Genomic DNA, 26,544 nt, shown 5'->3' with positions numbered 1-26,544 from the left:
TTTAAAGGTGGCAAGGACTCAGAGATCAAATCTGTGGAATTTTCAGTCAGATGAATTTTATCACTTGCCATATCAAATGCAAAAAGGACACAGAGGAAAGAGTGGCTACATTAATAACAGGCATTCCTGTAGTTTCAAACACTGATTTAGGAATGACCCCAAATGGTATAAAGCCACTGCCATCAGCTCTGGCTCCCAACAGTGTCCCTGCCACTCCTCCAGCATTGACATGCCTCCACTATCTTCTTCTTCCTTCTCTGGAAGCTTTCGTGCAAAATCATACCTGCCTCTCCCTACTCCCAGCCCAGGTAGAGCCTGAAAACATAGAGACATTGCTCTGGGGGTAATAAGCCTAAAGAATTGTCCCCATCTGTCCACAGAGAAAAGGGAAGTTGTGTTCCTTGTATAATATATCAAGTGAGGAACAGGTTGTAGAGGTTTTTATGAGAAGCCTTTTATGAGTTTGTATTCAGAGTTATAAATCAATATCCAAACAGACTTTGTGATGGTTTCTCAACCTCAACATTATTGACATTTTGTGTTGGACAATTAATTCTTTGTTGAGGGGGGCTGTCTTGTGTGTCGGAGGATGCTTAGCAGCACCCCTGGCCTCTGTTCACTAGATGCCAGTAGTATTCCTTCCAGAGTTGTGACAACCAAAAATGTCTCCAGGCATTGTCAAATGTCTTGAGGTGGGGCAACTCCAGTTGATAAATACAGAATTGAGAATATTTATGTCTAAAATATTGCCTTTAGAAGATAGCATGCATAAAGAAAAGTTATCCAAGCATTCTAGTTGAAAGGCAATGAGATAAGTAGATTTTAACAATTTAAATTTTGGTTAGGGAAGAAAAAATTTACAGAAATGAATCCTTTAGCTAAAATAAAACTTTGAAGGACTGGCCTTGGAATTAGAGATCTAGATTAGTCTATTAGCTATGTGATCTTACTTAAAGTTTGTGTCCTTTGGTGTTTTTACCCATAAGGTGAAGATAATTAGTAGTATCTATCTATCCTTGACATGCCTCAGGGCCCTCACTCATGCTGTTCCCTGTGCTTGGAATATACTTTCCCCTACCTCTGGGTGTGATTGATGCCTTCTTCATGCTCCAAGTCTCAGTTTAAATAATTCCTCCTCAGAAAGGCCTTTGTGTTTGCTCTCCCTACAACCAAGCTCTCTTGTGATTATCTATCATAGCACCGCTGGGTACTCACCATGTTTTAAAACTTTTTATGTCTCCCCTTTATTTTATAAGTTCCGTAAGGGCTAGGATCATGCTTGTCTACTCAATACTATATCCTGAACACCGAGTATGGTGGCTGGCCAATAGTACAGGTTCAGCAAATACTGCTGTATGAATGAATGAATAAAGGTTTTATGATAATATCACCATCATCATCATCATCAAGAATTTGTACTGAATTGACTTAATGAGTTTCCTATTTTACAGAAATATTCACTTCATTTTTCTAAATGTTAAAATCATAATGTCACAATTAGTAATGGCACACAAAACAATTACAATAGAATGCCTGGTTGATTATCAATAGCAATGTATAAAGCCGAAAATTTATAAGAGCACAGAGCTGGGCAGCCACATCCTGGGATGTGCTCACACCATGTACGGCTGGGAAGATCTCATTCCAGAAGAGGCTCTGGCGGTTATCTCTTTGAGTCTTAGGAGCTTCTGGCTCCCATGCAGTGGATGAACATCACTAGTTCAGCTGCTGTGTGGTGCCCCTGGGTGAGCTATCTTTATAGTCTCTGGCAGGAAGAACACTGGCTTCATTGTTGGTTCACTGGCAAAATAATCTTCCTTTCTTAAAATCAAACTATAGTTAAAGGATATTTGCTTTAAAATAAAGGAAATAATTTTAAGATAACATTCAGAGATAGACTAGCAAGGCAGGAATAGGGGTACTATATACTTGGGACTATGTTGCTAGAATATTTGTGCTAATGAGAAAGTACATTTTTTTAACCTATTATTTTTCACACTCTGTTAAGGACAAAGAATGTCGAATTGAAAAGAAGATAACAAGTACTGGTGACAATAAAGTGAAGTTCAGGGTGGCCAAAAGATCCTGAGAGCTATGTAATGTTACCCACCTACTTCAACTATACTCAAGTTTTTGAAATAGCTGTGATATATATATTTTTAAAATAATGAATAATAAGAGGAGAGGAGCATTTGTAGACCTGAGTTTGAGACTGTGACAGATTCTGCAAGCTTCTGACAAATAAGCTTGATGCTGATCCCCAAGATAACATACCATAATGGATCTTTGAAGGGGAAGAAAGTGGGATCAAGGGAAGCCAGTACGGGTTCACACTAACCTCAAATTGGGAATATTACAGATAATATGTATTTGGGCTTTGGTAAGGAGGCTCTGAGGAGTCTCATGATTTTTTTTAAAGATGGAGAAACATAGGCTAACTGATAATTTATTTAAGACAGTTCTATGTAGCTGAAGAACTGCATGGAACATAACTATGTCAGTCTGAATGCATATTTCTAATAGCATGCTAAAGGATTTGTCATTAGTACTGTCCTATGCAACACTTTTAGTACCTTTAGTGAAAATATTCCAGAGCAGAGGTTAGCAAATTTTTTCTAAAGAGCCAGATAGGAATATTTTAGGCTTTGTGGGTGACATATAGTCTCCATTGCACCTTTTTTTTTTTTTAAAGAATATACCTTTAAAAAGGTTATAACTAGTCTTACCCTGAGGGCTGTACAAAAAACAGGTGGTAAGTTAAATTTCCCTATGGGCCATAGTTTGCCAATCCCTGTTCTATAGCTTATCAGCTTGAAGATGGCACAAGAGAGAATAAACATATTGCTTAATAGAATCAGGATCCATAAAGATACTGTGTGAGCCCCATAGCATGTTAGAGCAGGAAAGGCCTAAAAACCTAGAGATCATCTAGTAAAAAAAAAAAAACAAAAAACAAAAAACAAAAAAAACCTGCCTTATCTATCCCCAGGACAAACTGAGATGGCCTTGGATTCTGGGTTGGCAGAAATATATAAAAATAAATTCATTGCATTGTACTTGAAATCCCAGACTCCCAATTACGTGAGTACAGGATAGGCATTGACGTCATGACAGCTGAACCAGTGAAGAATGGCATTTTAGCTGAGTCAGCCAAATGTGGGTCAGTGGTATAGTGTGATTCCAAATTCCACTATGCACAATAAGATAGCACCACTGAACTTCTTGCCCTGGAGTGTTACATCAAGAGTCATTGCCATACCGTGTGAGGAAGGCTGAGGAAATTAGAAGTGTTTAAAGTGGAGGATGCATGTAACAGGATTTTAGAAATTGAAGAGCACAGCAAAGCTACACTAGCAAGGAATGAGCTGGTTTGTTGTTTGGAAGTCTTGGCTGGCTAGCCAGGACTTAGGGGAGGAAAGAAGTCTTGGAGGCAGTTGCTTACAGTTCCTATAGCTGCTGGGACATTGGATGCAACGCACACGTATGTATTTCTCCCTTTAGGTCATAAAACATGAAAGATTTTGTTTGTAGAAGGCACTATCCATTTTTCCTCATGTAACAATCCAACATATCAAGAAAAAAGGCAGCCTGGGAAAGGCCCTTTCATTATGTCTGACAAAGGTGTTCCCAGATGGAAGTGGGGAGCTCCATCCTTACACTGGGCTTTATTAACTCTTCCTTTCCTCATCTTCAGTGAATCCAATTTTTCCCTTCACAGATGTAGCACAGACTAAATCCACTCCTTTTTAATACATAAAACTCTTGAAATATTTTAAAAAGATTTTAGTTATTTATTAGAGACAGAGGGGCAGAGAGAGAGAGAGAGAGAGAACACAAGCAGGGGGAGAGGGAAAGGGAGAAGCAGACTCCCTGCTGAGCAGGGAGCCCAACATGGGACTCGATCCCAGTATTCCAGGGATCATGACCTGAACCGAAGGCAGATATTTAAACAACTGAGCCATTCCGGTGTTCCTAAAACTCTTGAAATATTTAAAGATATATATACTCCCTAAATCATTGCTGCTTCTGGAAAGAGATCACTAATTCCTTCTACAGTTCATTAAATTTCACATATGCCATAGTTTCCAAACCATTGAGAACAATTTAGAGTTTAAAAAATTCTTTTAATGAGCATGGTTCTGTTGCTCCTTTGGAAACAGGGAAAGTATCGTATTCTTTCTCTCTGCTCCCTTCCTCCCTCTCTCTGGGCACACCATCTGAACAAAGTCCAGGAAATTTGCATAACGTATCTAAGACTGAGAGCTAGAAAGTAGGAAGTCCAGGATTATACCAAGCCCTTTGAGTTCTAAGCCCATGCATTTCCAGATTCTTTGTTAAAGGCTATATAATTAAAAGGGTCTCAGTGTGGTATAGGTTTGCAATATGGTAATAGTATTTTTAGCAGCAGTAGCACAGGGTAAATCTGATAAATTCTCATGAATAGAAATAATATAATGAATGGGATGGGGATAAAGAATGAGAGATGCAGGAATCCTGTCTCTAGTTTGAAACTTTTTGGTTCTTTTACTCTCCATGATTCCATTTCAACCCACCATGAAATTCTTAGAGCAACTCCTTTAGCAGTAATAATATTTCCCAAATAAACATAACCGCAAAGTATCAAGTTTGTACTGTTCTGGGGTCCCTTTTTACAGACCTGTATTTGAAGCTGGTATTGTGGGTGAGCAGTTGTCATTTTTACATGTTCCCATCATTGAAGTCAAAGTCATAGTAGGAACTTCATTACTACCTGAGAACACACAAATTAGAATATGGTATAGAGACAAGTAATGAAAATTACAAGAAAGGAACATATAGTTACAAGGCATATAAATAAAAGGCACTACTACTCAAATTTCCTGAAGTCCTTTAATAAGTTGGTTTGGAACTCTGGACACAGTTTTGTGTACGGAAGCAATTTTATAAATAGAGAATAGGTTTACAAGCCAACCTCCTAAAAGCCTTTTACACCTTTTTAAAGTGGCTGAGAGAAAGTATTAATAATAATGCAGACCTTAACTACCATGTGTGACAATGTTTCCATGGCCAAATGCATGCAGGGTTCAGACTTGGGATGCCAGGAACACATTTCACCCAAAGCAGTTGGGATTCTCCGAGCTCCCAGCCACTGGTCAGTCCCTACAGCAGGTAGGGACGTGAAGGTTGTAGCAGTTCTAACAGTAAAGCAGGGAGGGGCTCCAGGGAACAGGGTTTGAAATGCAAGAACCTTCTGCTAGATCCTACTCAGGATCTTAGTTCCCAAAGAATCATCTGCTTTGCTAGTTTACCACCTATTTCCCTGACCAGGATGGAACAGAAGATAGTAACGTTCCTATCTGTGTGAGAAAATGTAACAAAACATTTTGTTGTTGTTAGTAACGAAGTAAAGAGGTTCATACCTCTCAAACCAATTTTTCAAGCAGAGTCAAAGAAAGTCCATAAGATAGAGGGGCAGGAATAGTTCATTTTTATATACAAAGGGTTGAAGAAATATTCAAGTGCATATCAGAGCAACACTACACCAAGGTCACCTTTGGATGAGATGAGGGCAGATGTTGGCAAAAGAGAGCTGGAGTTAGGACAGGGGATGGGGAAATGGACTAGGCCACCAGAATAGGGTTGCCTGCAGCATTAGCATTGGACCTGAGAAAGAGAGAGTCCACTCAGGGCAGGGAGGCCACACATTTACCTCCCTCTTTCCTTGCCCCCTCACTGAAGCAAACTTGGGGAAAGAGTGGGCATGTCATTTGGTGCTGGAGTGGGTTTCTGGTGGTCAGAGAGGGAGACAGATGGGGTTTCTGAGTGTCTCCTGGTGGCCATTCCCTTACTTAAGACTTAACTCCACACTAGGCTAGGAGGATGTGGAGCAGAGACCTTGCAGACCTGACAACTAGGGAATATCGAGAAACAGAGACAGGAGCATACTTGAGTGGAGGAAGTAAAGTACAGTTTATGCAATACGGTGCATTAGGAGACAGGAGTGAATTTTAGAAAGCAAACTAAACAAGGCTTTTTGGAGAAGGATCAACCTAAAGGAGACATGGATTTACACACAGAAAGATGGGGCAGGGTGTGTGTGGGGGAGGGTGAGGGAGGAGTGGGTTGGGGGGAAAGGGGCAATCCCAGGTGCCACCGTTTGTATGACAAAAGGCATGGAAGTGGATGCAGAGTGACCTCAGCTTCCAGCCTAACGTTTTAAACCAAGCATCTCATGGCCAGGGCAGATCCCAGCAAAGCTTTTGAATCAATGACAGACCAAATCAGAGTGGTGATTAGAATGAATGAATCAGGCAGACAGAACAGGTGGAAAGCCACATAAGATGTTCCTGCAGTCTTCTGGGTGAGAGGAAATGAGGATGAGAAACCAGAGGGTGGCATGGAGAATAGGGAAGAAGGGACACATGTGAGACACACTTTGACTTCTGCTCCTGCCCTCCAACTCCCTGGGCTTTTCTAAGACACCACTCCTTTTGACACTGTCAAGTGGCAGCTGCTTCCTCTATGGAGGGCTGGTTCCATTGGTCCCAGAGATAGGAGCTGCATGTTTCTAAATGTCTGATGCCATTTGCAAATTATCCATCCTTCACTCTCACAGGCACCTGTGATGCTCTGCGATTTAGCTCTAGAACTCTCAACCTCCCCTTGTGACTTCCCTCTCCTGGCTTTCTGATGACTACTTCCTACTCCTTGAGCTGTTGCATACTTCACTCCAGATTTCATTTGCTATAGGCATACATTATCCTTAATAATTTCACTCACAGCCCAGCAATTGCACTGTTGGGGATTTACCCCAAAGATACAAATGCAATGAAACGCCGGGACACCTGCACCCCGATGTTTATAGCAGCAATGGCCACGATAGCCAAACTGTGGAAGGAGCCTCGGTGTCCATCGAAAGATGAATGGATAAAGAAGATGTGGTTTATGTATACAATGGAATATTACTCAGCTATTAGAAATGACAAATACCCACCATTTGCTTCAACGTGGATGGAACTGGAGGGTATTATGCTGAGTGAAGTAAGCCAGTCGGAGAAGGACAAACATTATATGTTCTCATTCATTTGGGGAATATAAATAATAGTGAAAGGGAATATAAGGGAAGGGGGAAGAAATGTGTGGGAAATATCAGAAAGGGAGATAGAACGTAAAGACTGCTAACTCAGGGAAACGAACTAGGGGTGGTGGAAGGGGAGGAGGGCGGGGGGTGGGAGTGAATGGGTGACGGGCACTGGGGGTTATTCTGTATGTTAGTAAATTGAACACCAATAAAAAATAAATTAAAAATAAATAAATAAATAAAAATAATAATTTCACTCACCTTTGGGAGGCAATAGTGTTCAATACTTGAAAAAATAAACTCTATGCTCTTTATCAATAGATACTAGATGGTATTACAAATTAAATAAAAAATATTATGAAAATAAGGGTGCTTCTTCCAGGGCATGATATCATATTCCTTCTCAGCCTATGCAACAAAAGTTCTAAAGCTACCACGAATCAAAGAGTTTAACTGCTAGCTGTTCTTGTATACTAGATTTTAATAGTGTTTATGAATACTTTCTCTTATTTAACATTTTTGTATGAATATACATATTTTTAATAAAGATCTTGACATTTTAGGTCTAATGTTGCCTATTTTGTAAGAAAAAAGAAAGAAGATATTTTTGTATTTTTAAGGCAAATATAATCATGATGACACTAATTTCCTTTTTAAATAACATAAAAATACTACTAGATTCATAAAACAAGAACTATGAAACACATTTGGATTCAAGAATCATGATGCTTCAGCTTCAGAATCACCCTGTATTGAATAACTCAATGTGATCATGTCTAGTGAAAAAATAATTAAAACTTGAAGATTATAGAGAATAGATAGCTTGTGATTCCCAGATAGTTTTGTAAAAGTGGAGTTTTGGGTACTGTTTTTGGATAGGAGCTTTTCCTCCAAATATTTACACTGTAAAACTCTGGAAAAACTAACATTTAAGGGAGAACAGGAAAAGCAGTAACAAAATATTTCACGTTCTTCTGAATAAACACTAGTACCTGGATATTCAATCTCAGGTTTGATAACTGAATTTATGTAGATGATGTATGTATTCTGTGCTTTGATCACTTAGACTTAATAACAGATCTAAATTCCATTTAATTATCCCATATCCTAAGAAAGATACTACCATATGTCATCAATTCAACAATCAAGAAAATGTTTGTTAAAGGCAAGAAAGAATATCGTTTCTAAATTACCACTAATTAAATCATACCTTTAAATGTAATGGCTTGAGGGGAAGAGTCATTTTGTGGTTTCCATTCTCTACAACTCATAGGCTACAGAATCATCCAGAGAAACAAACAGCAAAGTGCAGAACTATGATTTGTATCCAGCAAAGCAGGAGAAGAGGAAAAAGAGCAACAAAGAAATTTAACTCAAACGACAAAAGGCAGGAATGGGGGAAAAGGAAACCATCAGAACACAGGATAAATAAAAATTCAAAGTAAGATGAAAAGAATAAGCCCTCACACCACAAGAATCACAGTTAAATATAAATGGATGATGCCTAACCAGACAACAGAAATAAGTATCGTACAGAAATTGTGACATGTACTGATGGATTGAGCTCCTCAATGATAGTATTTTGAGCATTTTTTCTATTCCCAATTTCTCACTACCTGATGGTTTCCAAATCAAAACATTTATCATTTGCAATTATTTAAGTATAATATGATATAGTGTGAGCAAACATATACGGAATAATGGTTGTTAATGATGCTAGATGTTTTTCTTGGGGGAGAAAGGAAAGAGAGGAAGAATAGACTCCCCAAACCATTATCCTACACTGATGTTGTTAACTGTCTTCTGGAATATGGTCAGCATTGTTGAAATTTTTTTACTGAGATGAAGCCCAGATGCTGTTTCTTATATCAGGATTTTCCTATACCCACGGACAGCTAATAGCTGAAGAGTATTTCACACTCATGAGCTCTCAGTGAACAAGAACATATATTCAAAGGAATGAAAGAAAACATTTCCTCCATTAGTGTTTGTCTGTAATTCTCTTAAGCTGTATACAAGTCATATCTGCCATCAGGGAAAGCTCATTTACTGGTAGTAGCGATACCTGTAATAGGAGTTCTGTTTTTCAGCCTATCCACCTCCATTGTGAAGTCATCCTTCAGAAAAAGGAACCCAATAATGGAAAACAGGTAGACAAGGATGAGAGCCAGGACTGCAGTTAGAATAATGGAGCGGCCATTCCGTGTGACACTTTTTATGACATTAAGCAGAGTTTCTTCTCTGTACACCAAATCAAAAAGCTACAAAAATAAAACAAAACAAGAAAAAAATGCAGTGGTGCAAAAGCTAAATAAACATAAAAGGTAATTATGAATACAAATACAAGCTATTTTATCTGTGAAAAAAAAACAACCTGATACCTTACAAATGCACCAAAATGTATATTTCTTCTACAGTTGGAATGTTTTAATAAACTGTTTTTTCAATAAAGATAACTCTAACACAGCATATAATGTGCATCTGTTGGTTTCATAACCAAGATAATTTCAATTTTGTAAGATACAGAAATAGCATAGTTTCAAATTTGAATTTAGAAAAATTATAATACTATACTTAACCAACGTAGCTACTTACTCCTTATTTTTAGCCTCACTGATATTCTGCAGTTGTTTCTGGAACACGTAGAATGGCTAAAGTGAAAATGCTGAATCACTTTTTATCTAAGTGATGAATAGTTGACAGAGTCATTAGACACTACTCTTTAATCAAGGGATGGGAGGTGAAATTACTAGAAAAATTTTAAGAGCCTGCTGCAATAGAAAAAGTAGGAAATTTTAAAATATTTGAGAGATGGAAGTGCCTTTCCTTACTAAAGGGGTATAATGAGGGCAAAACCTATTACAGAAGTATAAGCAAGCATATAATACTTTATTTTTTAAAAAAAGTTTTCACTTCTTCTAATGGGTTATTATCAATTTTGTGTTTAGTAGTAGAAAGTCTCTGCACTAGTTAAGAACCTAGGTATGTATTTGCTCTCTGGACACAACACCAAGAACAATTTTATTTATTGTTATATTATTAAGTTGAAATTATACAGTAGCAAGTACATGTGATATCATCAAAAGCTGGCTAAAAGCAATAAGTGAGCATTCACTTAAAAAGGCATAAAAATCTGTTTGGAAGTGAATAGTATTTTACAAGTTGAAATAATTAAGGTTTGTCTCCTGCTATCTGTGGGCAGTGATTAGAATTACGATGCATTACCAGTGTCATGAGTCCCTGCAGAAACACCAGGGCCTTGTACTCTGTTTTTCTGAGTACTGAGGTTTGTATAGTTACTTTCCAATTTAATTTTAGTTCTGCAAATAATCACCATAAAGATATTATCTTGTTTTTTCACCCTAGGAAACTGATACTTTATCATGATCATATACAAAAAAAATTAACTATTTTGCTATGTGCTTATCTTCTGGAAGGAGCAGCAACTTCTAGAAATAAAGGTCAATATTTCTCAGGACAGACAAATTAACTAATGCAAATTCAACTTCCAAATTATCGACACTGACTTCTTTAACTTACTTAAGCACTGAGTTGATATAATGGAGATTTTTCCTTTACTTTAACCCAACAGTGGCTTAAAGAAGAGGTCTGTAAATGGCCTCTAGGTCACTTCTGAGTGTTTTCTAAAAGTTTGTAGCTTTCAGAAGCCCCATGGGATGCTTGCTAAAAATGCTTATTTCTGGGCTCTCTTCCATACCCCCAGAATCAGAATCTTGAAGAGGCAAGAAAGGTATTGACATTAGGCAGGTTGATGGTTCTAGAATTTCTAGAAAAATTTTCTAGGAAAATCTAGAGTGTGGTTTTGTTATTTTGCATAAATGACTGATATTTGTGGATAGAACTAGAAATACATATTCATGTATTTTCTTAGATATAAAATATATTTAAAAAATATGCTTAAATGCCATTTTGGCATTATGTCCATTATAATTTCCTCCTAGTACTCTAAACATCAAAATAGACAATATCCTTTTCCAAGCAACCTAGTAAAAACAAATTAGCATCAGTATTGTAAGATTAGAACAATAAAAGACAAGAGGAATATTCAACTAGAAAATAAGTTTAAGTAACATAAATTAAGAGTAACATTATTATCAATAGCTCATGTAATAATTCAAATACACCTTTTTTTTTTTTTGTCAATTGCCTTTCCTTGGAAAATACCAAGATTTAATACATCATTTCACATGTTTTCACATTATCTCTTAACGAATCTTGATAGTATGAGTCTATCCTACCATCCTTATCTATTTCATAGACGAGAAGTTTGGAGCACAAAAACATTAAAGGGTGTTACATGTCACAGTTGGGTAAAAGTGCTGGGTATAATGGGACTTCATATATCACAGTCATGTTTTTAAAAATGGATTTTTTATGGTAACTTAGAGAAGAAAGGGAATTCATTTACATCCCTAGAACAGAAAAAAACTCGACTTTTGATTATTGAATAATCTAACTTACCTACCTAGAAGATAATTTTGTATCAAAACATAAGGGACAAATCCACTCTTCCTGGGGCTATTTCAAGTGCTTGAGAAGTAAATGGAAAATGTGCCCCTTTTCAGTCTACCTACATGGGTTTGCTAGATAACAGGAAAGCAGCAGGCGATGGATTTGTCTCTTGTGAGCCAAGCAAACAGGGTCATCATGTTTTTAGATCTTCAATTTAAGTTTCATGAATTATTTTTTGGATAGTGCTCTCACTGCACATCAACCATAGGTTGGAGATACAAATACATTGCTCCTATGGCATCGTGATGTTAACCTGGTAGTGCTTTAGGTTTCAAAACATTATCATATATTTTATATTGCTTCCCCTCCTAATTTATAGCACAGTCTATTTGTAAGAAGTAAAACTGATAACCTGAAAAAAATCTAGAGGAAATGTGAAAGTTCACTTAATGAATTAGACATGTGTAGGTAAGCTTAACAATGACACATTAAACCTGAAACTAAGACTTAAAACAACTCATTGTCTTTTTGCTAGGTTGGCAGTGCCTCTCCTCATTCTACTAAAATGACATTCTACAGTTACAATAATATTTGTTGCTGGGGCACCTGGGTGGCTCAGTGGTTGAGCATCTGCCTTTGGCTCAGGTCATGATCTCAGGGTCCTGGGATCGAGTCCCGCATCAGGCTCCCTGGAGGGACCTGCTTCTCCCTCTGTCTATGTCTCTGCTTCTCTCTGTCTGTCATGAATAAATAAATAAAATCTTTTTAAAAAACAATAATATTTGTTGTAAATAAAGCACAATGATTCCAGTGCTAAGAAAACCTATCTCCATTTTTTCCTCCTACATTCTGTTGGAGAATCTCTGAATATAAGGGGCAGTAAGGATTTGGCTGAAACCAAAAAGCAGCTGCTATATGAAGCCTGGGTCAAAGGTCAGGTCATTGGTGACTTCTCAGAGAGGAAATAAAGAATTCCACCACCTATGTGGGTTCTCAGAGGAAAAATAATAATAATTCATGATTTTCCTAGGAAATTCTCAAAATAACAAATTTGTCCTAAATGTCAGGCCCTGCTTAAAAAAAAAAATTCAAAGGAAGAAGCACAAGAAGCAGCAGCATTGTGTTATTTTTTTCAGCAGTGATTGTCCACATGGAGAAGTACTCACCAGGAAGCTATAGAAGAATTCATGGACAAAGAGGCCCAGCATGCAAACCAGAACATATGCCACGTGGTAGAGAAAGGCCATATCCAGGATGACTGCTCGGTAGCCTCGGGTGAAAGTGCCACGATTTCCCACAAAACTCACCAGAAATACGATTTTATTACAAAGCTATAGAGAGGAAAAGATTAGATTTTACTGTCTTATTTATTCCCCCAAACTCACGAAATAGCAGTCATTGACAAAACATATTATTCACAAAGTCTGTGGTTTTCTTTTATCATTTCTCTCTTGGTAACTTTTTAGCATTGCTTACAGATCTGTGTCTAAACCTAATATACCCGAAAGTTGTATCGTTTGCAGTTCCAGGAAAACAGAGGAGGATGATAAAGGGCCCTAGCTTTGTAATCGAGGTAGACCTGAATTGAAACCCTGGCTCTCTCACTACTGTTGCACAAGGTCTTGCAGCTGCTGGCTTCGATTGTTTCTCTGGAAAAATTGGAGCAAAGGGATTCTGACTTTATAGAATTCTTCAGAGGATTAAAGAATTCATAATGTACATGAAGTACTTAGTACAATGACTCTTTAGATCCTACTCATCATATTTTCCATATTAAAAGTAATATATGTAATATTCTTATTATACTGGAAACAATAGAAAAGTATCTTTTCAGAAAATATCTATCCTTGATTTTTTTATCCTAGGCCTTCTCTAATGATTATTAGATTATTGTATTATTAGATTATTGTAAACAAGTGAGCCGTTAAAAGTGATTTTTTGCATTTAAATATATAAAAATATAAATATACTTATGTCATTAGGTTAAAATAAATATGATACAGGCATATATTTTCTTTTTTTAAAGATTCATTTATTTATTTGAAAGAGAGAGAGAGAGAGCACGATCAGGAAGGGCAGAGGGAAAGGGAGAGAGAAGCCGAAGTAGACTCTGTTGGGCATGGAGACTGACTTGGGGCTCAATCTCATGACCTGAGCTGAAATCAAGAGTTGGGTGCTTAACTGACTATGTCACTCAGATGCCCCTGCATGCACATATTTTCTAAGCTCCATGTGTGGTATTGTTCAATAAACATTTTGGAATGTTTATTATGTTTGGTGCTATGTATTTATATTAAAACTATTTAAAATTCCCTTTCGTGGTGTGATTTTTGAATATAGAAATGTACACTGTGATTCTTTGGCAATAACAACGATCCGCAATGATTTCCAAAGAACACAGTTATCATAAACTTAGTGCCAGATATTTTGTTCTAGTGTCACTGCATTATTTATAAACCAAAGAGCCAGTTTTGCATCTTAGTCATCATGGAAAGAATTACAGATTTCAAATTTCAGTTCTTCTAAATTGTTCCCTGAGTTCTTCAAGTTATCTAATGGCATCAAATTTGTTTTTAGATGTCCAAATCTAACTTTAGGAAAAACATGTTGCTCTTTGCAACAGTGCTGATTTGATTTTCATATATATATTACATATATATAATTTATATATTTATATATAAATATATATCCTATCTCCTATATAAATATATATATCCTATACATATCCTATATCTCCTATATAAATATATATCCTATATCTTTAATATATAATTAAATTATATGTTATAATTTCATATATATATGAAATTACCTTATGGAGTGATTTTAAATAATGGGCAGAAGTGAAATTTGAGAGGTTGGAAAAACTTTTTCCTTCAAATTTCTGAAGTTCAAATCAATACAGATAAAATGAGAAATGGGTTAACATTGCAGGTTGTGAAGATAACCAAACCAAATCAACAATATAGAGGTTCAAACTTCCCTAAATTTTCCCCATGCTAATTAGTGATCTTCTTGGTAATCAGTGTTTTCCATTCTGTCATTGTCTTGTGAATAATTTGAAAAATGTCAAGCAGAAAGTTATACTTCATTATTTAGTGTTTCATCATCACATATTTGTTATTATTATTATTTTTTAAGATTTTTATTTATTTATTCATGAGAGACAAAGAGAGAGAGAGAGAGAGAGAGAGGCAGAGATACAGGCAGAGGGAGAAGCAGGCTCCATGCAGGGAGCCTGATGTGGGACTCGATCCCAGGACTCCAGGATCAGGCCCTTGGCAGAAGGCAGGCACTAAACTGCTGAGACACCCAGGGATCCCCATATTTATGTTATTATTAAACATAGCTACAGTATAATGGATGTCCTTATGATTATTATACGAGAGTAAGTTTAATATTATAAAAAGTCATCATTTAAAAAAAACTCAGGAAATATAGACCAGGTGCTCAGATAAGAGTGGTATTTGACAAGAATGGTATAAACAATCATGAAAATGGTGAAATACAGAATGTCTAGGTGAAGCAATATTCAGCATTTTACTCTTTAAATTATTTTGAGTAACTATTTAAATTCAAGTTATTGGCCTTGATTCACTCACAATAGCTCATCAGTATGAAGTCGAAATAAGTAGTTCTACAAAAAATAAAGTTAAAAATTGGAATTATGACTTTTCAGAAGGATGGATGATATGTTCAAGACAGATTGTTTCTATGTTGCTTCCTGATCTCCATTTCTCTAAAATGAATCATAAAAAAATTGTGCAGCTGGGCCGCTGGGTGGCTCAGTCAGTTAGGTGGCTGCCTTTGGCTCAGATCATGATCCCGGGGTCCTGGGATGGAGCCCAGCACAGGGCTCCCTGCTCTGTAGGGAGTCTGCTTCTCCCTCTCTCCTTGCTTGTGTGCACTTTCTTTCTCATTCACTCTTTCTCTCAAATAAGTAACAAAATCTTTTTTTTTAAGTCTTTTTTTTTTAATTTTTATTTATTTATGATAGTCACAGAGAGAGAGAGAGGCGCAGAGACACAGGCAGAGGGAGAAGCAGGCTCCATGCACCGGGAACCCGACGTGGGACTCGATCCTGGGTCTCCAGGATTGCGTCCTGGGCCGAAGGCAGGCGCCAAACCGCTGCGCCACCCAGGGATCCCCAAAATCTTTTAAAAAAAGATGAAACTCAAATGACAAACATAATAATATCATGCAGGAAAATTCGAAGTCCTATACATTCAGGAAAAGTAATACATTGAGCTCAAGTTCTCAAAAAGAGCAATACATTTCAGTTTCCAAATAATACAAAAGGAAGGACACATTTCTAACTAAAAGGTCCTCTGCCATTTTCTCATGAAAAATAAAGGTTTGCTTTCTCTGTGTCCAGGCTGAGTTTTATTTTCTTTGAGCCTTGATCTACAGCTTGGTGTTGATGGACACGTCCCTGTTCTCTTGACTAAGTCTCAAACTAGACTGGAGTTGATATTGGCATTGACATCCACATATTCCTGTAGAAATCAGAAACAAGGAAACTGTCTTTTTGTTTTGAAGTGTTAATACCAAGAACTAAATGAGAGAATACATGATTTGGGTAGGAAAGAAGCGAACACTGTGTTATCCGGCACTGTGACCTTGAAATGTATAAATTGTTTTTATAGAACACTTCTGTGAAAGCTAGGGATATTTATAGGAATGAAGAAATTACACAAACTTATTCTCCCTTTTCATGCCATGACTTACTTGATGTTGTCTAACGAGTCCTTCATTTGTCAATGCCATTATGTAGGCAATCTTTGTTTTTATGGCAAGGGTCTATGTGGGCAATGAAAAATGGAGGGCGTGGGAACTGGGCAAGGTGGTTAAAAGATGAGCCTCTTCTGATCTGGTGTTGAAAGACTTTTGAATCAGCACGCAAATAGCAATATAAATGACCATAACTGTCCTGCAATACTTTTATCTTTTTTCCATCTATTCTTCAAAATTGCCTTTCATATATGTTTTGTTGAGGATGGGGTGAATTGTGTGGTGATGGGGAGAAGAGTGGGGTACAGCATCAATGTAAGCTTTTTGTGCAGTCTTTTATTTATGTATTTAATTTTTTTATATTTCGTTTTTATTCAAATTTTAGTAAGTTAACACATACTGCAATATGAGTTTTAGGAATGGAATTTAACGCTCCATCACTTATATATAACACACAGGTCTCATCACAAAGTGCCCTCCTTAATGCCCATCATCCATTTAGCTCATCCCCCTGCCCACCTCCCCTCCAGAAGTCTTTTAAAAAGATGATTTACCAGTAGATCTTCTAAAAACAAAAGTAAAATTAATGTTAATTTTAAAATTAATATAGAGTGAATCAAGTTCATTAATTTTAATTAGGTAAATTAATTGTAAAGTATTGGTTTCATATATATTTCATAATTCATTGATATGTCTTTGCAGGAGTTTTAACAATGCAATATAATGGAAAGACACTGGAGTAGAAGTTGGGTTATTCAGGTTCAAGTCTTGGCTCTGCTACCGACTGCTTTGGTTAATCCTCCTTGTCTCTATAGGATTTTGTATACTCATTTCTAAAACGAAATGCCTAGAAATTAATTACCTTTAAGATGAATCAAAGATCTAGAATTCCATAGGCTATCTTTTAAATTTTACCATTTTATGTGATCACAGCAATTTATAGCTGTCTTTTTATTATCTTTTTTGTCTTATTTGGTTCTATGTCCCTGATCAGGAATTCCATCCCCATCTTACATTGTGTCTATGGGAAAACATGACTTATTTTCCAGAAATAATTGTAGCCAAAAAAAAAAAAAATACTGTCTAGTATTTACCAAAAAGGAAAACTGAATTTATTGAACTACATGTTAACTATATTACTGCATTGCCATAGATATCAATCGTACTAAAATCAACGTGATTTGATTAAAAAAATCTCCATTTCAGTAGAATTACATCTTAGGCAGGATAAAGTTCTATGGTCACAGCATAACACAAAGTTTTCAGGTCAACATTACCCTGGAAATCTTTTAAATTGCCAACAGAATAGCGTAATAAACAAGGGTGGTGTAAACTCAATTTTTCTTTAATAAATTCAACATTTCTAATTTCCCCCAGCACTAGAGCAGTTTCCTGCTACTACAACTGAATATTAGAATTAGTTAGGTGCATTCAGTGAACATATTATATGAAAAATAGGAAGTGTGTGTGTGTGTGTGTGAGACAGAGAGAGAGAGAGAGAGAGAGAGAGAGAAGGAAAGGGAGAGGGAGAGAGAGAGAAAAACAGAGAGGGGGAAAGAGAGAGAGAATATGAATGTTTTGTCTCAGGATGTATAATTGAACTTGTGTATATTATGTGAACATATGGTGGGGCTCAACCTTATAGATTAGCAGTAACATGAGCCCTCCCAGGAAACTATCTGCAGGCAAGTAACTAAGGGCATGACACTATTAAATGCTAACACTGTGGCTTATTGCTAATAGACAGCTATCTGCTAAACTCCACTGGCTTCTTGTCTTTGCAAAATGGCAAGAAGTTTCAGGGTAAGGAAACATTTCCACATTACAAATAATAGCAAGAAAGGCAAATAATTTACAAATGCCATTAAATAAATTACACACTTCCAGGCATGACTACAAAAGAGAAAAACATTGTACATAAGAAGTGTTTAGAAGATATTAAAAGATCTTCTGCAGGTGTTTACTGAATTATTTATTATGAAAAATATCTAAAAATCTAAACAATAAAAATTAATGGAATTGTTAAACATTATATAAGGTCCACATGACTGGGAATAGCCTCATTATTAGCGGTATAAAAATATTAGGTGATCTAAAATTTATGAAATATGTGTTTATATTTGCCAAAATAATATGTTAATATCCATTGCAATGTAGGCAGTGAGAAGAAAACTGTACTGGGTTATAGGATATGCTTACAACAGAGAAAAACATCTGAATTTTTTCGAAACATCTCAAAGATTAACATAATCTTTGTGACAAGACAGAGATATTAGTTGAAATCTAAACAAAATTGATTTTTAGAAACAAGTAAAAATTATAAAAATGAAGTATCATAATAAACAGAAACTGATAATACTAAATGCTCAGAACATGGATTGAGGTTTCTTTCCTTTCACTTGATTGCTTTTTCAGAAAAGCAACTTTCTACATTTGCATGACATTGTGAAAGACATGGAGTCCAGAAACAAATAACTCTCTGTAACCAAAATACAAATACTTTTATGATCATGATGCCAATGTTTCACAATTAAATTGTACTTCACATATTAGGAGCTTAATAAATGGTAGCCTTTGTTGCTATTATATCATCAGTATTTTTTTTATATCATCACTATTATTGCTCTGCTCTAAACCTTCACACTAATCTTCTCAAGAACTGGTGAGTGCAGACTAGGTTTTAACATCTTCATTTCACTGATGAGAAAAATGAAATGCAGAGGCTCGATTTGCTAATGGTCTAGAATTCTGATTCTCATTAAGGCTTAACTATCAGGTAGCTATTTTCATTTGTTTTCCTGCTTCTGATACCCATAATTTCAGCACCTATAGTTTTGCCTGCCATACAGTGCAAACTTTTAAGTATAAATTAATAAATATATTAAATCCTAGGTTACCAAAAGTAACTGATTTATGTTTTCATTTAATTTTTTCTTGCCCCTGGGAAATGGTAAGTTATGGAGAGTTTTGTAATAAGCTCATTATATCAAAAGTGAAGGTAAATAATTATTTGCTAAAACATTTTATTAATCTGGACACTATCAAAACTATAGATAAAACTATGAATTTCCTATATTATCAAAATCACAACTATTCTATCCAATTTGTTCGTTCCAAATTAAAGTTGATTATTTTCTTTGTCAAAATGTCCTGAACTGGCAAATCATAATGTACATTTCGGGGCTGTGCAAATGGATTTTCTATGCTTTGAGAGATATGAGAGTACCCACAGATTCATACAGTTAATAAGAAAGATATATTTCCATGTATATTTCTTCTCATGAAGGAATTAAAGTATAAAACTTGCCTCTTACATGAATTATTATTTCCTATGGTGGAACTATTCTCACCAAACCAGGAAGAGGTTATTTTTTATTCTGTCCCCTAAGGGGGTTAAAGAGAAATAACTCCAAATGTTTTTGGCTTCCCCAACAGACATTAAAATGTTTTTCCTTATCTCTTTATATATTCTTGAAGCTTCTGTATGGCAAAAACCACATCCTCTACTTCTTGGTATTTTCAATGTCTATCAGATAACAGAAGCTGAATAAATACTTGTTATTTCTGGCCCAACTCTATCTAGCTATTATTTCAACTTATCAAACTTGGATTCTCTCTCTGGAATTAATGTCTTATTGAGGACCAGCTGCCAGTTTATGAACATTATTTGCTTCTTCCAATAATTTGGCTCAATATTCAATGTATTTTTTAATAATAAGCTGGACTTACCAAACTCAAGTTACCTAATAGGGCTAGAAAAATTTAGATAAATACATGATGATTCCTCAATTAGCTTGGTTTCCAAAACATTCAAAGTGCAAGTTTGGTTCGTGTAAAGGGTTTTTGAATTTTTAAGTGCTAGTATTAAGTGGGAGAAAAATGAAGTTGGGAGTGAAGATGGCAGGATTATATCTATGAATGTGACAACCTCTGCCCTCAAGAAACTTAGGAATCCTATATTTGGTACTTGATAGAATTCTTTACTGATAGACCTCTTTGCATGTATAGTACACTTCCCTTTTTTAACAGTGATTGAGGAATAACCGGTAATTTGAAAGTTCTAGTCCTCTAAGAGCTATCATATACATCATGTTGAATTTTCAAAGAAGTATAATATAATAGTGGTCAGAAACACAGACTTGGTCATCCTAGTTCAGTGTTACAATTCTCAAAAGTTTGACTGGTTATTTCATTTATTCATTTTTAATAAATACTTGCCACGTATCTCACATACAAAGCACTTGTAAATACAAAGAAAATACAAAGAATACAAAGATAATTTTTCACTCATTCATTCACTCACTCATTAGCTAATTTATTTAAGAATATTTGTCGGGTACCAATGATATTCTAAGACATTGGATGATCAATCATTATCCTTAAGGGTTGTATAATATAGTAGGGGAGATAAAGTATATATGCAGATACCAGAATATAGGACACTATGTTAGAAACCCTATAAAGATATAGATAGTGCTTTAGGCATTCAGTAGACATATTAGCAATATTTATTTGTTTACCTGGATATTTTTTCTTTCATTAAGCTGATGATTTACCCTTCTCTTATTATCCCCTTATGGATATGCCATGCAGAAAGCTGTCTGGTCTATTTAAAATTTTATCTCTTGGGTCAATTATTGCTATTTGGAATAGTGCTCAGGCTTATTTATTCTCAACTTACTTAACTGAGGTTTTGAAATATGCTCCTTTGTTCTAATACTTTAAAATTTAGTGAAAAAAATATTAATCTCATCTATGCCTTCACAAATTTGTGGGTTTGGATGACATAAAAAGAGCCAAATTTCATATTTTACCATCTAGCAATCCTTTTTCTTTGGTCATTTTATAAAAAGTACTCACTTCTAAAACTCTACCGACTATAATTTAGTCTTTCTTGGGTGATTTAGAAGTCACGTTAGGATATGAGCCGTGGCTTAGAATCATTTCTGTCAGTAACTGGGTATAGGATACAGAAAGCATTAAACTGAACTGGATTAAATTGATTCAGAACTGGGTCATGCCTCAGACTTTCTTAAATATATGAAATTTTTGCTTGTCATTTTTTTTCTTTCTCTGAAATTACAAATGTACAAATTAAACTCTTGTTAATTGGAGTTCACAATAAACGAGAATTTACTATGTATACATGAATTAAAATATATAGCTACATTTTTACACTTAGTACACTGTCACTTAATTTACAAAAGGACAAAGCTAAATAAAATACTTACATTAGCTGCACCAAGAAGTATTAACGTAGGCCCAAGACCTATTGTATATATCGATCTGAGCATTATTGACACAAGAAATGGCCGAATACCCACAGGCTTGGAGAAGAAAAACAGCATAGATGTGCAGATTGCAACTGCTATCCAAAGAAGGACTGAGAACAATGGAGAAAGTGTACCTGTAAAATGTGGAAGATGTTTATTTTTACCTAGAACAAAGCTAGAAAATGTTAAAATATTTGCCACTCTACTTTATATAGCAAGTCAAACCCAAGACACTGAATTTCATAACAACCCACTCTACACGCTGTATATTTAGAGGAAATGTCTCTGAACACATTACTCATTATTACATTTCCAGAAAGTTTGTGATTATTTTCAGGATGTTTAAATACTCACTAGTTCATGTAGCTTCCATTAACTCAGAACTGTTCATCTCTCTCTCCTATGAGAGTTATATGTTAAATACTTCTGCTAGATGATCTCAACTGGGAACTTTAATTCAAAATTTATGGTTAATGACTGTTAAACATACAGTTAAATCATGGGAAACCAAGGATTTTGTCACTGAATTCATACCTTGTCTTGTTCTATTGTTATGAAGTTTCTATATCACAGATTCTTCTAAAGAATTCAGAATGTGAAATACCCAGTCTTTAATAAAACAGACACAAGCTTTTCCTGTTAAAACATACATGTGTATAAATGTATATGATGTATGTGTATATGTATGAGTGTCTGTATTGGAAAGCCAACTTAAGTCCTAAAAAAAAATGTTGAGCTTTTAAATCATCACAAAGCAAAACAAAAATCATCAGAAAGCAAAGGTTCCAAATACTTAAAAAATGAACCCCATTACATCAAAATTTCTGTAGAAATTGCCCAAAAGAAGTTTAAAAATATATCTCCTTTTTTACAAAAATTCATTGATGTTTACACTGACTGTAGATTCAAGGAATCCCCGGTTGAAGGTCATGTGGGGCTGTATTTGCAGAAGTAAAGTAAGGGGCAACATTCTTGGGCTGATTATATCAGCTATAGGACCTCAAACACATGCCTATTGGCTAATGAAGTCACAGGGGAAACAACAAAATGGAGATTTTCCACTAGTTATTTCTTTTGGCCAGTTTTTATTATTTATAAAATTCACTTCTGCATGCAAACTACCACAAGTGCTTTGGTGTGTAGCATTTCTGTATTATCATTGAAATCCTGGGATTATCTGAATTCCTTTATCGAATTCTGTGTAAGCCTTTAGTTCATAGTGAGTGCTAATAGATCAAAAGTAGGTAGGAAGAACCTGTCAGACATTAAAAAACAAAACAAAACAAGTCAGGTAGCAAACAGCATTAGCTTAGATATGTTTATTTTTGCAATGTTTGTTCTTATGTTGTCTCAAGCAAAGTGATGAAAGACCATTGGGGAGAGATCTGATCTAACTCCTTTACCAAATTTATTCATTTATTTATATATTTATTCATTTATTCATTTGTGAGAGAAAGAGGGAGAGAGAGGGGGAGCATGGCAAGGTGAGGAGCTGATGTGGGGCTCCGTCTCAGGACCTTGAGATCGTGACCTGAGCTGAAGTCAGATTCTTAAGCAACTGAGCCACCCAGGAGCCCCACTCGCTCACCAAATTTATGCCCTGATGATTTTGGGGATGGAGAAAGAAAAGGAATACATTTCTCTAGAAATTACCTTAATTCCCATCCTCTGACAATGCTAACAAAATGGGTACCCAACTCATGTTTATTACAATGTTGGTTTACAAGCACTTTGTGTCTACCAAAACATAGCCTGACCACCAACTGCCCTGACTTCACAGATCTCAAAGAGCCATGGAGAGAATAAGACCGTCGACTTTCTCTCATGCTTATTTGGATGCCATCACAATGTAAACTTTAAGAGTGAGGATCATCTCTGGACCTATTGTATGTGGCATGTAGCAACAAGTAAATACTTACAGATCAAATGAATAAACAAAAACATAATCTGTGAGCTCATTTTGAGTAAATATCTAAACCTCCAGTTATAAATTCATCAACTTGTAGAGGTTCACTCTTAAGTTTACTAAAACTTCCAGCACCTGCACATTTAATGACTTTTAGCCAGTCATTGGACTCTTCAGTATAGAATTACAAGCAGTGTCTTGGTGTGATGTTATTTTACAAGTCCTAGCATTGACACTGATAGTTATACTGCTCATTGTTATTAATGCCTAATAAGCTAACCACATCTTGACTATTCTTTCCTAGGCAATATTTGGCTTGCCAAGATTTCCCCTAAATTATAACCATGCATTTAAAGTTGGGCACTTGATCCCTTTGTAGAAAGAACTCAAAGATCATCTAATATTGTACCTTGCATGTAGTTTAATGCTAAATACGTATTTGTGAAATTAATAAACTTAAAAGTTATTTAAAATGACTATTGACAAATATTCCCAATTGTCAGTTGTCAATAATTTATAAACATTTTCTAAAAGAATGGTCACATTGATTTTTAGCTGAAGACCTAATGTCAAAAACAAAACACTGAAACTCTGATAAACTCTAAAGAAGAGAGTATGGTTTGTCAAACCAGTTTTTACCTACCAAGGATGGGAGAGGGGACTCTTTCTAATACTTTATATTTGTATCTATTTTCTATAATAAGCATTGTTACTTTAATAATGGAAAAATTTTTTAGAATTCGCTCTACATATTTTCAAATCTCAGAAGGTATGAAATTTGTCCTTTATGGAAGAAAATTCAAACAGCAAATTTGGAGACCTTGGTTCAATTCATATAATGGAACTCTCCTATCCACCTCCCATGACTTGTTTATAGTTCACTGTACAGAACATGGTGCTTCCTACCTTCTCTCCATTTTTTTTGCCTCCCATGTAACCTCCTAAGACTTCCTTCTTTCCCCTACCTCAATCCAGCTAAAGTAGACATCCATCCATAAATCCATGGATAGTCTTTACTATATTGTGCCTTACTCATTTCTTCCTCTCTTAACTAGATCATGCACTCTTTGAAAACAAGGACAGCTCTACTAGCTTCTATGTCTCTAGGGCCTCATACAGTGCCTGGCACATCACCACACTTCATCAATGGTTGTTATTAAGTTGAATGAATTTAAATCACCTTGAAGAACTTAATTTTCTTTAACACAAAGCACTTGAGGGAAAAAAAGAATTGCACTCTAAATTTGAACCTGATTAAAAAAAAAGTCATATGCTCTCTGGATATAAAAAATTCACATGGCAGCAATTTTCTGCACTTTGCCAAACTGGGCAGGGACAGTTGGCATGGCAAATGTTCAACTTCTGAATGGACGTCTAGGATGTTCTCTAGCAGCTAAAACCACCGTAACTTCATTCTTCAACTTTGGGCAACAAGTTTCCTTTTTAGAGAAGCATATGTTAAATAAATAAACTGATCAACCAAACAAAGAAACCCAAACCCAAACCTATAGCCACACAAATAAACCCTGCATTCCTGAATAAATGAGGAATGAGCTCACTCCCTTGGGAAACCTGGCATCAGTGGCCAGTGATTCCTGGTGGGAAATGACCAATCAGAATCAATCCATATCATTGGGAAAGGTCAAGGGGTGGGGGGGGACAGCTTCCCTTCCAAAACTGGTAAAGAAGAAATGAGAAGAGGGCAAAACATATTTAGAATGGCCTAAAAAGTGTTGTGCATGAACTTTTTTCATTATTACATCTAACTATGAGTTTCCTAGAGCCCAGGTATCAGGTTGAATTGTGTGGGATAAAGGAGAGGCCAACTGGAACTGCCCTCAAGAGTTGACAGCCTCAGGCCAAGAGGTCCTCCATTTCCCAAAGGTCAGTAGTGCTCTTTCTTTGGGTGTACCAGGCCTTTCAGTTGCCCTGAGGGGCCTTCCTTGGCACCTCCCTACTGTTCAGGCTCTCAGGAGCTAGTCCAGCTGCCTTTCCAACCAAAGCAGAAGCCACACATTCCTGTCAGGTGCCCTCTACAGGACAACATAATCAGGAAAGGCAGTGAGGGGATTGTTATGGCACTGAATTAGTTAGCCAGGGAAGGGGAAATGTGAGTGATGAAAAGGAAGGAACACTAGGAAATGTTGGAGAATCTGCTTCTGCTCCCAGAATGTGCCTGAGATGGACTGAGGTCAGGGTTTCAGCCTTCTGCTTGGGCCTGTAGCTTACACTGCAGTCTCTTCAGAATGCCCGAAGCCTCTTTTCCTCTCACAGACTGCAGACCAGTCTAGGGAAGTCTATGGGAAAGCTGTATTTAGTGAAAGGAAAAAAAAGAATTTCTTTGTTTTCAATGTTTGAAGATTGTCGTTGCTATTCTCCCTTGTTCCTGAATCCTTTTTTAAAAAAATATTTTATTGTTTTTATTCATGAGAGACACACAGAGAAAGAGAGAGAGAGAGAGAGGCAGAGAGGGTAGCAGGCTCCACGCAGGGAGCCTGACCTGGGACGTGATCCTGGTTCTCCAGGATCACGTCCCAGGGTGAAGGTGGCGCTAAACCACTGGGCCACCGGGCTGCCCCCCTGTTCTTGAATCCTATACAGATCCTCAACCACATTTAAAGCAATATATTTACACGAAACTAAGGTGTTATGAATAAAAAACAGCTGCATAATGTTTTTCCTCAACAAAAAAAGAAAAAGAAAAAAAAAGAAAAAGGCAAACTGAGCTCTTCAAAGCCTGGCAATGAAAGACAACCATCTACAGTGGGGGTCGGGGAGGGAGTGTGCTACAAGCTGATGCTCTGAAAATCACCTTCTCCTCAAGTATCTCCTTTTAGTTATTAAATGACGCTATTCTGGTCAAAAGGAGACAATGCTCTCTCAGTCAATATTACAACCCAACAGTGAACCAGATCTAAGTAATTTCCAGCTTCTGTGTGATCAGGCTGGAAAATGTGCCTGGAGAAAGCGTACGCAGCCCAAAGCCTCTGCCAATCCCTCTGTCCTCACTGCCACAGTGGCCACAGACTACAGGAGCAGCCTGTAGTACTGGGGTTGAAAAGGTGGCTCATTCTGACCAAATTTTTTTTTTTTTGGCCAAG

At 36.3% G+C, this 26,544-nt stretch overlaps 1 protein-coding gene across 3 annotated transcripts in view; it reads right to left on the bottom strand.

Moving 5' to 3' along the window:
• The window catches only part of ITPR2 (inositol 1,4,5-trisphosphate receptor type 2), a 472,019-nt gene that overhangs the window by 66,848 nt on the left and 378,627 nt on the right, over positions 1-26,544 (bottom strand). For all 3 annotated transcript variants that reach the window (XM_025455430.3, XM_025455431.3, XM_049102671.1), the window contains 4 exons: positions 21,496-21,671; positions 12,700-12,864; positions 9,126-9,321; positions 4,658-4,750 (listed from right to left, as the gene is read on the bottom strand). In XM_025455430.3, the coding sequence (XP_025311215.1) occupies positions 4,658-4,750; positions 9,126-9,321; positions 12,700-12,864; positions 21,496-21,671 (630 nt within the window). The remainder of the gene's footprint in view (positions 1-4,657; positions 4,751-9,125; positions 9,322-12,699; positions 12,865-21,495; positions 21,672-26,544) is intronic.

This window comes from Canis lupus, chromosome 27 (assembly GCF_003254725.2).
Source record: "Canis lupus dingo isolate Sandy chromosome 27, ASM325472v2, whole genome shotgun sequence".
NCBI classification, from domain to species: domain Eukaryota; kingdom Metazoa; phylum Chordata; class Mammalia; order Carnivora; family Canidae; genus Canis; species Canis lupus.
This window is presented reverse-complemented; position numbering and strand designations above follow the sequence as displayed.